This window comes from Cebus imitator, unplaced genomic scaffold (genome assembly GCF_001604975.1).
Source record: "Cebus imitator isolate Cc_AM_T3 unplaced genomic scaffold, Cebus_imitator-1.0 Scaffold537, whole genome shotgun sequence".
NCBI classification, from domain to species: domain Eukaryota; kingdom Metazoa; phylum Chordata; class Mammalia; order Primates; family Cebidae; genus Cebus; species Cebus imitator.
In genome coordinates, this window is record NW_016107852.1 from 1,101,047 (window position 1) to 1,115,229 (window position 14,183).

General features: G+C 39.4%; 1 protein-coding gene across 3 annotated transcripts in view; it reads left to right on the plus strand.

Annotated features, from left to right (window-relative positions):
- Nucleotides 1-9,852: 9,852 nt before the first annotated feature.
- The window catches only part of NUP54 (nucleoporin 54), a 31,189-nt gene continuing 26,858 nt past the window's right edge, over nucleotides 9,853-14,183 (plus strand). Inside the window, exons 1-4 of one of the 3 annotated variants that reach the window (XM_017514789.2) lie at nucleotides 9,853-10,063; nucleotides 10,734-10,895; nucleotides 13,530-13,613; nucleotides 13,714-13,860. In XM_017514789.2, coding sequence (XP_017370278.1) covers nucleotides 9,997-10,063; nucleotides 10,734-10,895; nucleotides 13,530-13,613; nucleotides 13,714-13,860 — 460 coding nt within the window. In that variant the 5' untranslated portion in view covers nucleotides 9,853-9,996. Of the gene's footprint in view, nucleotides 10,064-10,331; nucleotides 10,618-10,733; nucleotides 10,896-13,529; nucleotides 13,614-13,713; nucleotides 13,861-14,183 lie in introns of those variants that run through there. The other 2 variants (XM_037733546.1, XM_017514790.2) reach the window with 2 other exon arrangements.

The window sequence follows — 14,183 nt, forward strand, 5'->3', positions numbered from 1 at the left end:
TTGCACTAGAAGTCATATGTCATTGGATGTCCTGTTGTTAGAGTTTCACTGGAAAGATGTTCCTTGACAGATGCAGCCCTGAGTCACACACTTCGGCCACCTCTGATTTCAGCTTTGCTGTAGTGGACAGTTACAAGCAGCCTGACAAGTCCCACTCCCAGCAGTCCTACACTCTGCTTTTCTGTCTCAAGCCTTTCCCCAGAGCCCTGGAACCACCATAGGAGTATCAGGGATTTAACCCAAGGCAACCCTCAACCAAATGGGGCAGGAGTTAGTCAGCTGATAGACATTTCAATCTTCAGAGAAGCAATCCTCAGGCTTATTCCACATGAGTCCTCAGTTGAGTTGCCCACAGTGGTAAATGCTATTAGTGTTTCTATATTCCCTGTCTTAATCACCCACCCCCTCAATGCTGCTTCCCAAATCATCCACATGTCTTAACATCTTTATCTTAGGTCTGCTTCCAGGTAAACCCAACCAAAATGCAGTAAGTCCACCTAGAAGGGCTCAGTAGGATCCAAGAGTTATTGGAGAGGCACTGGGGCTTTTGTTTTTTCCTTTTTTCTTTCTTTTTTTTTGGAGACAGAGTCTTGCTCTGTTGCCCAGGCTGGAGTGCAGTTGTGCAATCATGGCTCACTGTAGCCTTGACCTCTTGAGCTCAAGTGATGGTCCTACCTCAGCCTCCCTAGTAGTTGGGACTACAGGTGTGTGCCACCACACCTGGCTAATTTTTGTATATTTTCTTGAGACAGGGTTTCACCATATTGCCCAGAGTGGTCTTGAACTCCTGGGCTCAATCAATCTGACCACCTCGGCCTCCCAAAGTGCTGAGGCTTTTGTTTCTAGGGACATTTGTTCTAAAGTTATTAGTCCCAAAAGTCAGATTACCTTTAAAATCTTTCCCATCCCAATATTGCAACTAATTTTTGAAATCAGCAAGTCCAGATCAGTCTTTTTTTCCTTCAATTTTTTTAAATTGCATTTTAGGTTTTGGGGTACATGTGAAGAACACGCAAGTTGTTGCATAGGTACACACATGGCAGTGTGATGTGCTGCCTTCCTCCTCATCACCTATATCTGGCATTTCTCCCCATGCTATCTCTCCCCAACTCCCCACCCCTCGCTTTCCCTCCCCTGTTTCTCCCCAACAGACTCCAGTGTGTGATGCTCCCCTCCCTGTGTCCATGTGTTCTCATTGTTCAATACCCATCTATGAGTGAGAACATGTGGTGTTTGATTTTCTGTTCTGGTGTCAGTTTGCTGAGAATGATAGTTTCCAGGTTCATCCTTGTCCCTACAAAGGACACAAACTCATCGTTTTTGAGTATTAAAAACATTAGTATTCCATAGTGTATATGTGCCACATTTTCCCTGTCCAGTCTATCATCAATGGGCATTTGGGTTGGTTCCAGGTCTTTGCTATTGTAAACAGTGCTGCAATGAACATTTGTGTGCATGTGTCCTTATAGTAGAACGATTTATAATCATTTGGATATATACCCAGTAATGAGATTGCTGGGTCAAATGGAATTTCTATTTGTAGGTCCTTGAGGAATTGCCACACTGTCTTCCACAATGGTTGAACTAACTTACACTCCCACCAACAGTGTAAAACTGTACCTATTTCTCCACATCCTCTCCAGCATCTGTTGTCTCCAGACTTTTTAATGATCGCCATTCTAACGGGCGTGAGGTGGTATCTCAATATAGTTTTTATTTGCATTTCTCTAATGACCAGTGATGATGAGCATTTTTTCATGTTCGTTGGCCTCATGTATGTCTTCTTTTGTAAAGTGTCTGTTCATGTCCTTTGCCCACTATTGAATGGGCCTGTTTGGTTTTTTCTTGTAAATCTGTTTTAGTTCTTTGTAGATTCTGGATATCAGCCCTTTGTCAGATGGGTAAATCGCAAACATTTTTTCCCATTCTGTTGGTTGCTGATTCACTCTAATGACTGTTTCTTTTGCTGTGCAGAAGCTGTGGAGTTTGATTAGATCCCATTTTTCTATTTTGGCATTTGTTGCCAATGCTTTTGGTGTTTTGGTCATGAAGTCCTTGCCTATGCCTATGTCCTGAATGGTTTTGACTAGGTTTTCTTCTAGGGTTTTTATGGTGTTAGGTCTTACGTTTAAGTCTTTAATCCATCTGGAGTTAATTTTAGTGTAAAGTGTTGGGAAGGGGTCCAGTTTCTGCTTTCTGCACATGGCTAGCCAGTTTTCCCAACACCATTAAACAGGGACTCCTTTCCCCATTGCTTGTTTTTGTCAGGTTTATCAAAGATTGGATGGTTGTAGATGTGTGGTGTTGCCTCCAAGGCCTCTGTTATGTTCCATTGGTCTATATCTCTGTTTTGGTACCAGTACCATGCTGTTTTGATTACTGTAGCCTTGTAGTATAGTTTGAAGTCCAGTAGTGTGATGCCTCCTGCTTTGTTTTTTTTGCTTAGAATTGACTTCGCTATGCGGGCTCTCTTTTGGTTCCATATGAAGTTTAAGGTGGTTTTTTCCAGTTCTGTGCAGAAGGCCATTGGTAGCTTGATGGGGATAGCATTGAATCTGTAAATTACTTTGGGCAGTATGGCCATTTTCATGATATTGATTCTTCCTAACCATGAACATGGAATGTTTCTCCATCTGCTTGTGTCCTCTCTTATTTCATTGAGCAGTGGTTTGTAGTTCTCCTTGAAGAGGTCCTTTACATCCTTTGTTAGTTGTATTCCCAGGTATTTTATTCTCTTTGTAGCAATTGTGAATGGCAATTCATTCTTGATGTGGCTCTCGTTAAGTCTGTTATTGGTGTATAGGAATGCTTGTGATTTTTACACATTGATTTTGTATCCTGAGACTTTGCTGAAGTTGCTTATCAGTTTCAGGAGATTTTGGGCTGAGATGATGGGGTCTTCTAAATATACAATCATGTCGTCTGCAAATAGAGACAATTTGACTTCCTCCTTTCCTATCTGAATACCCTTTATTTCTTTTTCTTGCCTGATTAGATCAGTCTTAAAATATCCAGTTCAGTGTTACAAATGTCATATATTAAGGACATTTGATCCCTAAGATACATACTTCCTAGGAATCCTAATTCTGTAATAGGTTTATGTCACAGAGAAGCTCCTTGTACCTATTTCTTCTTACCCAAGGTAGTTAGAGACACCTGGAACATTGTAACATGCCAAGTCTAATTACTTCAAATCAGAGAGTAAGAAAAATAAAAAAATAAAAATTTAAAACAATAATGTATATTAAAACATATATTCATTAACAGTAAGAAAACAGTATTGGATGAGAGGTATAGAATATAAAGTACAAAAGCATGTACACACTATTCAGCACAAGATAAGGATATCATTTCCAATAACAACTATTTTTTCATTTAGTCAAGTTTTTAAACACTTTTATTGAGGTATAATTTATATACCATAAAATTCACCCATTTTAAAAGTACAATACAATGATTTTTAGTAAGTTTACTGAGTTGTGAAGTTGTAGGACATTTCTATCACCTCAGTAAAATTCCTCATGCTGGTTTATAGCCACTGAGTCTTGCCAACCCTAGCCCCTGGCAACCACTAATCTTTCTGTCTTCACAGATTTGCCTTCTCCATATAATCATTCAGTACGTGGTATTTGGATCCTGGCTTCTTTCTACATTATACCTAAAAATGTGTTCAACTAATTTCACTAAGCACCCACTTTATGCTAGGCACTATGAATATAAACTAGGCTACTGGTTTAAAAGAGATCTATGGATCTTATGGTCTAGTGTGGAAAACAGTAACCAAATAATCATACAGATAAATGTAAAACTTCAACTGAGTTTCATGTTTTGGGACCATCACTAGGAGCTGGAGTTTATTAAGCAAAGCAAAGCATTTCAGACAAAGGGAGCAAGACATGCTCAAGGACAGGAGGAAACATGTTTACTACAAGTGACTGAAAATGTTTGGCTGCAGAGAGGGATGAATGGTGGGAGATAAGGTTGGAGAAAAAGGCAGAGGCCACATCATGTCAAGTCTCATTAAACCATATTAGAGATTTGGGTATTTTGGTATGCCTTAAGACCAGTGGGGAGCTATTGTGTTTTCAACTGGGTTGTGGGAGGAAGGTGGGCAAGTTCGTTTAGAAGCTTGTTTAGAAAGGCCCATTTTAGGTGCAAGATGAAGACTACACTTGAAGAGAATCAACATGGATGCAGGGAGATCAATTAGGAGCTGTCGTGCTAGGTCTAAATGGGCATGCAAAATGGGTGCTCAGCTACAACCTCTTCTCACTTGATATTCTCTCCCTGACAATCCCATTTACTTCCCAGACTTCAATTACAACTCAAACACAGGCCTCTCTGTTCAGCTTCAGCCTCACGTATCTGGATACCTGCTGGATATCCTTAGCCAGGTTGTCCTCAAACGCAGTAAGTAAAGGAACTCATTTTTCTTTTCTTCCCAAATTCCCATTGTAAGAAAATGGCATTATAGTTGTATCTCACTGTACAGCCAGAAATCAGGGACTCATGCTAGACTGCTCCTTTCCCTCCCATCCACATACAATCAATTAAGCAAGCAATCATCCATCCATCTTTGTTTCTGCTGTTCACACCTGCATATCTGCACTCCCACTAGGACTCGTGCAATAATCGCTATTAGCATTACTTAGTTTTTAAAATAAGTAACCCTTTTACATTTTCAGAAAACTTAAAACGGGTTTAGGTTAAAAGTTTTCCTCCATCCATTTCCTAGCCACCCAATACATCTTCCTAGATGCAACCAATATTATTTGGTTTTGTACATGTATTTTTCCAGGAATATTTTGTACAAATTATGTGTATTTATATATTCTAGCCCTCTTTTTTTTTTTTAAAAAAAATTCATATTGTAGCACAAATACACAGTGTTCTGAATTGTGCATTTTTCATGTAATTTTTTTTTCAACTCCAAGGATGAACATTTCACATGTAATTTATCTTTGAGGTCTTTCTTTTCAGTACATAAAAGCCTCCTTTGTTCCCAGCTCAGACTGGAATAGTATTCCTTTGTATAAAGGCAACAATGTATTTAACCAAATCCTGATTTATTTCCAATCATTATTATAGACAGTGCTGTAATGAATTACCTTGTGTTCCATTATTTTGCCAAATCATTTATAAGATAAATTCCTAGAAGTAGCATTGCTGAGTCAAACAACATTGATAATTTTGATAGGTACAAAGGTTTTTAGATATTGTTGTTTGTTTTCATTTTCATTAAAGCTATACATACAAGCACAAAGATTTAACAATCAAACAATTCTACAATTGTTATTTTTAAAAAAGATAAGAAAAGCAGACACTACTCTCAGAGTGCTTGCGGCACCTCTTTTAGCCTTTTTTTTTTTTTACCCCCTTGTCTGTAGATGATATGCTGCTTGGTGAATTTTGTTTCAGCGTTACCCACTGACTCCCTGCTATGGAGGATGAGGGTTTAGCTCTATTCTATGCACACACATATTCTTTTCATTCCCCCATCTTTCCAACATATTTATGTCATAATTTTGTCTATTCAATTCACATTATTGGGATTATGTGGAAACTGCACAATTGAGCCATGTAGTAACCTTTCAACACTTTTCCTTTCTCATCTAATACGGTTTGTCTCATTGGCTTAGTTTTCACGTGTTTATCACCAATTCAACCACAACCTCGTTGCTGATTGTCTAAATGTCTCTCAAATTGCTCATCCTTATGAAGTAGCCTTCCCCAGAACCTGACTTGCTACATTGGACTGGTTGCTCTCCAAGTCATCCTGGGAATTCCCACCATCTGTGTTAGAGCTCCTAATGTCTTCCTCTTTCAGTGTTGGCTCCATCTTGGTGGCAAGCATCCTCTTGTAACCAACTAGTAGTTAACTGCCTGAGAAATAGGAGGTGTTTTGTTTTTTTGTTTTGTCTAAAAATGCTATTATTCTCCTTTCACAGTTGATCTATAACTTGGCTGGGAATAGAATTGTAGCTGGAAATAATTTTTATTCAGAAATTGAAAGGCATTTCTCAGCTACCTTCTAGCTAGCGTTGCTACTGAGAAGTCTGATGCCATTTTGATGATGGTTTTTTGTGTGTGACCTCTTTTACTGTCTAGAAACTTCTATGCTATCGCGGTTCTGTTATTTTGGAAAGTGCCTTAGTGTGCGTCTATTTTCATTAATTGTAATAAGCATTTGGCGAACCATTTTTCAACCCAGCAGTGTCTTTCAATTATGATAAATTTTCTTGAATTATTTAACAATTTCCTTACCTATACTGCCTTCTTGAACAGTCACAAGTGTACTATTTTTTTTTCTTTTTGAGACAAGGTCTTACTCGGTCACCCAGGCTGGAGTGCGTGATCTCTGATCATTGCAGCCTCAACCTCTGGGACTATAGGTGTGTGCCACACCTGGCTAATTTTGTCTATTTCTCTGTAGAGATGGAGTCTCCCTATATTACCCAGGCTGGTCTCAGTCTCCCCAGCTCAGTGACCATCCTGCCTTGGCCCCCCCGCAAAGTGCTGGGATTACAAGTGTGAGTCACTGCACTTGGTCCACAAGTGTACTGTTAATATCTGGTTTTCCCTCACTCAACTAAGTTCCCAAAGGCACAACCCATACCTTTCTTGTTTAGTGCTCAAAATACTGCCAAGTACATAGTAGAGCTCAATGAACCCTAAATGAATGAAAAATAGGAAGACGGCAAATCTTGAAGGACTTTCAAGAACAGATTTTTCTCTATACTTTTTCAGGAATTATTGTATCAGTGTGCATGATATAACAGTTTGTGTGACAGAGGACTTTTTGAACTAGTCCTCTAGTTTTACTTTCTCTTAAATTTTCCATCCTTGGTCTTTTTGTTTTACTTTCTGAGAGATTTCCTCACCTTTATCTTCCAACACTTCTACTGGGTTTTTCATTTCTGGTAATATCTTTAAAATTCCAATAGCTCTCTTTTGTTCTGCTAAGAACACCTTTCTTTGAAAATAACAATATCTCTTGTTATCTCTTTGTGGATATGTTCACTTTTTTAAAGTTTTATTCTCCTTGCAGTTAGTTTCCTCCAAGCTGCTTTTGCTGCTCTATTTGTTTTGATCTCTATACTTTGTGTTAAAGGCTCCCCGCAGCTTGGTAATCCTTGCTGGTCTATTCATATTTAAGAGTGGGACTTAAAAGCTGAATGTAAATTGAGTGCCTTAGTGAGGCCTGCAAAGTGTGAGCTTTATTATAAAGCAGGATTTCTCAAACTCTGCAATAGTGATATTTGGGGCCAGATAATTTTTTGTTTGGAGAGGAAGGGAGTCTGTCCTAGAGTATTTTGCAGCATCCTCAACTTTTACCCAATAGATGCCTGTAGGATCTTCCCAGTTGCAACAACCAAAACTGTCTATAGACACTGCCAAGTGCACCAGGGGTGGGAGGAGTAGAAGTCAAAATTGGATCCAGTTGAGAACCATTGCTATAAAGTGATGTGGGCTGAATCATTTATTTAGGGATTTCTGATGTCAGATGATTGTCTTTCTCTGATACTGGTCATTTCAGTATAGGAGCCATAGAAGATTGTCCTATAACTTCCTGGAGAGTAAAGGTCAGGCTGCCAATGCTCTGGGAGCAGTAGGGGAAGGTGTATAGGCATGCATTTCCACTCAGTCTTCCAGCATTCAGTAGGGTGCTACCCACTCTCAATAATGTCTGGTGCCCTCAAGTCCAGAGATACTACGATTTTATTTTTTTGACATTGGGGTGAGGGTCTTACTGTGTTGCCCAGGCTAGCTGAAGTCCTGGGCTCAAACAATCCTCCCACATCGGCTTTCCAAGTAGATGGGACTATAGGCTGGTGCCACTGTGCCTGGCAAACAATACTGTTTTAATCACTGTGGAGAAAAATCCTCCATTCTTTTTCTGGAGTAAGAAAGCATTCACTTGGCTGCACTAGGTCAGAAGAGGATTTGGGGAGCTCTATCTGCTTCTTAAAGACTTTCAACCACTTCCTCTCATTTTATTTTCCCTTTACCCTAACTTATGAAAATACATGATACCTCCAATTCCTCAGCCTTTTGGCAGAGTCCATAAATTAATCTTTGGTTTTTCTTTCTACTAGATTACGGGGTTGGTTTGTTTTTTTAAGGTAAGCTAAGTACTTAACCATTAGACTATGTGCTAAATCAGGGGTGTCCAATCTTTTAGCGTCCCTGGGCCACACTGGAAGAAGAATCGTCTTAGGCCACGCATAAAATACATTAACACTAATGATAGCAGATGAGCTTAAAAAAAAAATCACAAAAAAACCTCACAACGTTTCGATAAAGTTTACAAATTTGTGTTGGGCTGCATTCAAGGCCATCCTGAGCCATGAGCCACACATGGCCTGTGGGATGCAGGCTGGACAAGCTGGTGGTAAATCAAAGCTCCTTAACATGCTAAGGAAGGTCTTTCAAGATCTGGTTTCCACCTATCTGTCATTTCCCCCTGTTATATACCAGGTGCTTGTGCTGGGCATGGAACAAGAGGGACATGGTTCTTGCACTTATGGAATATATATTATTGTGAGGAAAGATTAGATTGATAATCTATCTGTGACAAACAGTGAAAGACGGCAGTGCAGTGGGTATGAGAGCATATTCAGTTTGCAGGTATCAGACACTGATCCACCATTCACCAACTTGCTCAAGACACAAGGCAAGGGGTGGTCCTTGAATCCATACTCCTCATGTCCAAATACTACAAGTCTTATATATGCTATTTCTTAAGTATCTCTCAAATTTATTCTAATTCCACTGCCAGATATAATCCAAGTCATTATCATCTCTTAACTGTACAGCTACAACAGACTCCTAAAAGCTCTACCTTCCTGAAGCACACTGGCTCCTTCTAAGCCATTCTCCTCATAGCAGCCAGAGGGATCTTCTAAAAATAAAATTCTAATCATACTAGTCCCCTGCCTAAAACCCCTTAAAGGTTTCCCATTACCCACCAGAAATAGTCTGAAATCCTTACCATAAATTACAAGGCAATATAATATAATGGTAATTTTTACAAATTGAGACTCTGGAGTGGAGAAACATCAGTTTAAAACAACTCCGGAAACTACCTGAAAGGTGACTTTGAACAAGCTGCTTTAACAACTCCAAACCTCAATCCTCTCATCTCACCTTCAAAATATAGTTACAGAAGCTCCTTTAATGAGTTATTCTGAAGATTAAATGATATTACAAGTACAGTGGAGGAGGGCCACTCTTCCCCTCTTTTTCAGTGCTTCCCTTAACGGCTATGGTTAGGAGTACAGATTCTGGACACAGCCTGACACTCTAGTACCTGTTTTCTCTTCCATAAATTGGGGATAGCAGTAACCCACCTCACAAGACAGCTGAGGATTAAATTACGTAAAATGGCTAGAGGAGTGCCTGGCATATAGTAAACGAAACGTGTCTGCTACAACTCCATTCTCTTCTCTTTCATCTCTTCCAGCGTGCCTTCTCTTTACTGCTTCCGCTCCGCCTACTCATCCTTCAGCACAGGGTTCAAATACCACCTCCTCGTGGGTGGTGGGGGGTTCTCAACCCCAGTCCAGCTTCCCGACCTCCCAGGCCCGCTCTTTGATGGGGCAGCAACTTCAACCCTATCACATGCAAATTCTAGCTGTCTACCGCGTATCCCTACAGTAACAACGTCAGCCCCTGCACACCTTTCCCAAAGAACCTTCTACGGCCGTTTTTAAAGGACTCTCAGGAGGCACAACCTCGCGAACATCCCAGCCTTTTACCTTAATTGTACCTTAATTGTGATACCCAACACCTTGTGAAACTCCCCGGAAGTGAGCCGGCTGGGGGCGTTCCCTCACAACCACCCACCTCCTACGCCCTTGGCGCTTTCCGGCCTTTTAGGCTTGGCCGGAAAAGAGGCAGAACTCGGTGATCTGACTGGCGGTTTCCCCGCCGGACTGAGAAGAGGAGCGCACCGCGGGTCGCGGGACTACCTCCTTGGTCTCCTGCTCTCGCGACATGGCCTTCAATTTTGGGGCTCCCTCGGGCACCTCCGGCACCGCTGCAGCCACTGCGGCCCCCGTGGGTGAGTGATCCCCCTAGACCTTCACCCGGGAAGGAGGGGAAGGGTCTGGTCCGCCCCCTGTCCGAGACTCTCCGGGTTGGCGATCCTGCGATCTCCCGCCGGCACCGAGACTTTAGAAGCATTGGAAAAGGGCGGGCTGCGGCAGAATGGGCCAAGGCGGCTCCGGAGGAGGCCGCGGAGGTACTCGCGGTGTCAGCAGAAGCTCGCGTGCTGCGCCTGAGTTCCCGCAGGGTCCTGGCTTCAGCGGTGCTCTTCCCGCCGCCAGGGATTCCTACTAAGAGAAATTGGAGGTTGCTCCCCTCTCCCCTTGCCCGAGAGCCTCCTTCCCTTCTGCACCTCCGCCTCCCGGATGGGCGGGAACGCTCGCGTGATTCCCGCTGCCGCACTCGGCGAGGATAGGGCTGACTATCCACCGGCACTGTCCTTTGCCTCCCTTAGTTCCAGCCCCGGCCCCTTGTGGTCCTCGCTATGGGGCTTATATAGGTCGTGCTTCTTCCATTCCCTCCCCCCACCCACCCGCCTCTGCTTTCTTAACCTGTTTAGAGCAAAACCAGGTTTGTTCACTTCTGTGAAACTTCCTGCCGATTCTTCTAATCCTTATCTTGCTTTCTTTTCTTTTTCCCTCTCCCTCCTTTTAAAATTTTGTTTCCTTTGCCTACATGCCTGTCAGGATTTGGTGGGCTTGAGACTGCCAACTCCACCGCCAGTGGGTTTAATTTTGGGGGTTTCGGATTAACTGCTAATCCTGCAGTGAACTTTAATATTGGGAATTTCGGTGTTTCTACTACCTCGGCGACTCCGTTCAATTTTGGTAACAGTCTGGCAAGTGCAGGTAGATACTGCGGGTTGTATGTGTAACGAGTATTGGGAGCTGGAGTCCAAGAATATTGTGGTTCCTGGAGTTTGGGAAAAAACAGTAACTTGTCTAATAAGGAAAGGAAATTTATTTCCTTATGTCAAATCAAAAACATTTGTATCAAGTTTTTACTGCCTTAAAAGATGTGGTTTGGAAAAGTTCTGGAAGTTATAATGTTCCCTTATTAAATGTGCACTTATCTTCCAAATGTTAAGCATTTGGATTATAATTTTGAATAGACTATATCTTTAAATTATTAGATTTAACTTTTAAAGTATAAATTCACCACCGTTCAAGCCCATCCTGCGATTCTTGGACTCCTGCAGTCATATTTCATTTTTTCTGCATCTTTCATTGGGATTTCATTTTATTGTCCTTGTGTTTCCAAAGAGAAACAAATCTTATACGAACAGCAGTAACCTGTTTTGTTTTTTAACTTAATGATAATGCATTTCTTTGGTCAACTCAGCAGATTAAGATATTATAAGATGCGTAATTTCTATAAGATGTAATTATAGAAAGAATCCAGAATTCTTTGCTAGAATTTTGGGAAATGCTCAAACAGAGCAGTTTATGTCAAATAGCATCGAATTCTAAAAGGTAGGGTAGCTGTCTTTGCATTCAAAAATTATGAAGATTTTTGTATGCATGTGGGTTGTTTGAAATTCATTAAAAATTTTGCAAAATACAATAATGGATATTATATATACATTTAAAATAGGTTTATGTGTACTTTACATAGTGACCCTATAGAAAAAATCTTGTTCTTCAGCTGCTCGTATATGAATTTATTGTCTATAGTCTCTTACATTATGCGTCTTATGCCCATGCCAATTATATGCATTTGATAAATGTTATTTACTCCCTAAAACTTACTTGGGAAGTCTGGTGTTTTGGTCATTCACTTGTTACTGCAATGTGATTATCACCCTAGCATCTGAGTTGAAAACTGTTAGAAGAATATTTGAAAACTCCAAAGACAAGATGATCCATTTTAGTTAAGATGTATTTGAAGTGATCACATATCATTGTCCTTTGATATGTTTACTTTTCCCTGTTTGCTTAAAATTGGCACTGGGTAAAACAGAACTCTTATTTTGAAATTTGTGTTTCTGAATAAAGCCATCCAGCTCATAATTCAGCAACAATAAACTTATTGGTATTTGCTTGATTTCATGTTCATTTGGAGTCATCACTGTTAAGTTTTGAGTTATGATACTGTAACATGTTTTAACTACTTTTATATGTGTTAACCTTCAGCAAAGGGCTGATAGAAGTTCATGTTTACTTTTTATTTTGTATTCTTGCAAATCCACTATTACTAAAACATTTTTTAATGTGGAGCATGATGAGAAACTGACTAATGTTTCTATTGTGTAGCCAATTCAGATTTTATAATAGTTATTCAATGGAAGTGAAGAGTAGTGAAAAGAGATTAGAACAGTGCTTAGTACTTTAGGTGATTTTTATGAAAATGTTCACAGTTTGCAGTACTGCAATAGAACCTACAAGTAAATAGAATATTTAGTTGTGCCTGCATGCAATATGCAGCTTACTTTTGAGTAGTTTTCCAAATCAGAATTAATGTAAAATGGTTGCATTTTTTCTTCTTGTATCTTCTATATTACAATATTGATGAATCTGTGTTGTATACCAGAAATAGAGGAGATCAAAGGTAGATTCTAAAAAACCTGCAATGTAATTCGACACTAATGGTTCAAACATTTGTCTTGAAAGGCTTTTTGGTATCACATTGGTAATCAGCTGAAGATTGACAATAAGTTACAAAAATAACAATAAAACTTTTAAATTGGCTAGCATTCCATTTATCTGTCAAATCTCTTCAAGAAACAAATTGTTGTGTGGGGGGGGTAAGTATATTGGTATGTTACCTTTGAAAAGTTACTTAGTCTTGATAGAGACTAAGTAGAAATATAAGCTAATCTAGACATAAATTAATTCACCAAATCCAAGGTTGCAACAAGTCTGCCAATGTGATATGTTTGGCACATTATTTTTAATTCCTTGCTCCCAAAAAAGTAGTTGAATTAGGGTTTAAAAACCAATAAATTTTACATAGAAAATCCAAATTTCCTGTTTTTCTTGGGGGAAAAAAATGGGAATATGTGACACTACTAAAACTACCTGTCTTATATCTGCTGGAATTTAAGAACTGCTGGTCTCAAAAATGGTTCATTTTAAACAGTTCCACTGTCAGTAAACACATAGTCTACTCATTACTGTTACCGTTCTAAATCTGCTAGGTATGAATTTGCAACACCTCCTCTAAAAGTACATACATAGTCATTTTAGAATTATGGCAATAGGCTTAATGTGTTTTCTCAGCTGTAACCGTTAACCACCCCTTTAATTGAAGGGTATATATTACATTGTGATATTTCTATTTTAAATGCTTAGTTCATTTCTTGTAACATTTTGACTTCTTGATTAGTAGTATAGTTTGCTAAAAAATTGATCTTGAAAGTAGAGAAAGGAAAAATTAGATCAATGTATTTTGATTTTATCTGTAGCAATTATAAAATAATTTTTAAAAGAAGTTGCCTTTATATATACAAAAGATTCTTCCTTTTTATTTTTATTTTTAATTAGGTGGGTTTGGAGGCTTTGGGACAACATCTACAACTGCAGGTTCTGCATTCAGCTTTTCTGCCCCCACTAACACAGGCACTACTGGTAAGAGGCCATCTTAAGTTATCTGTAGAAGTAAATGAGGTAGAGATCAGATTTTTTTTTTTTTTTTTTAACTTACAGAGTTCCAATTTTTCATTCAAAGGACTCTTCGGTGGTACTCAAAACAAAGGTTTTGGATTTGGTACTGGTTTTGGCACAACAACGGGAACTAGTACTGGTTTAGGTACTGGTTTGGGAACTGGACTGGGATTTGGAGGATTTAATACACAGCAACAGCAGCAGCAAACTAGTAAGTATGAAGTTTTCAGTTTCAAATAAAAAACCGTAATGATACTGGCTGACATTGAGTGTATTCAAAATACTTCAGTGGACTTTTTTTTTAAAAAATTATAAATATATTCCTTAGGATTTGGAATGTTACTTTTCATGTAAGACTTTTTTGATTGCACTCCTATGGTATAGTTTAACACATTCCTTTGTTCTCTATTTCTTGATGATTGAGTTAAACCTAGGGCTTACATTTATTGTTTGCAAGACTATTTATAGGTATTATATTTTTTATCAGAAGACATAAAATATCTGGTTATCTCTTTTTCTGAGTGATCAGCCATT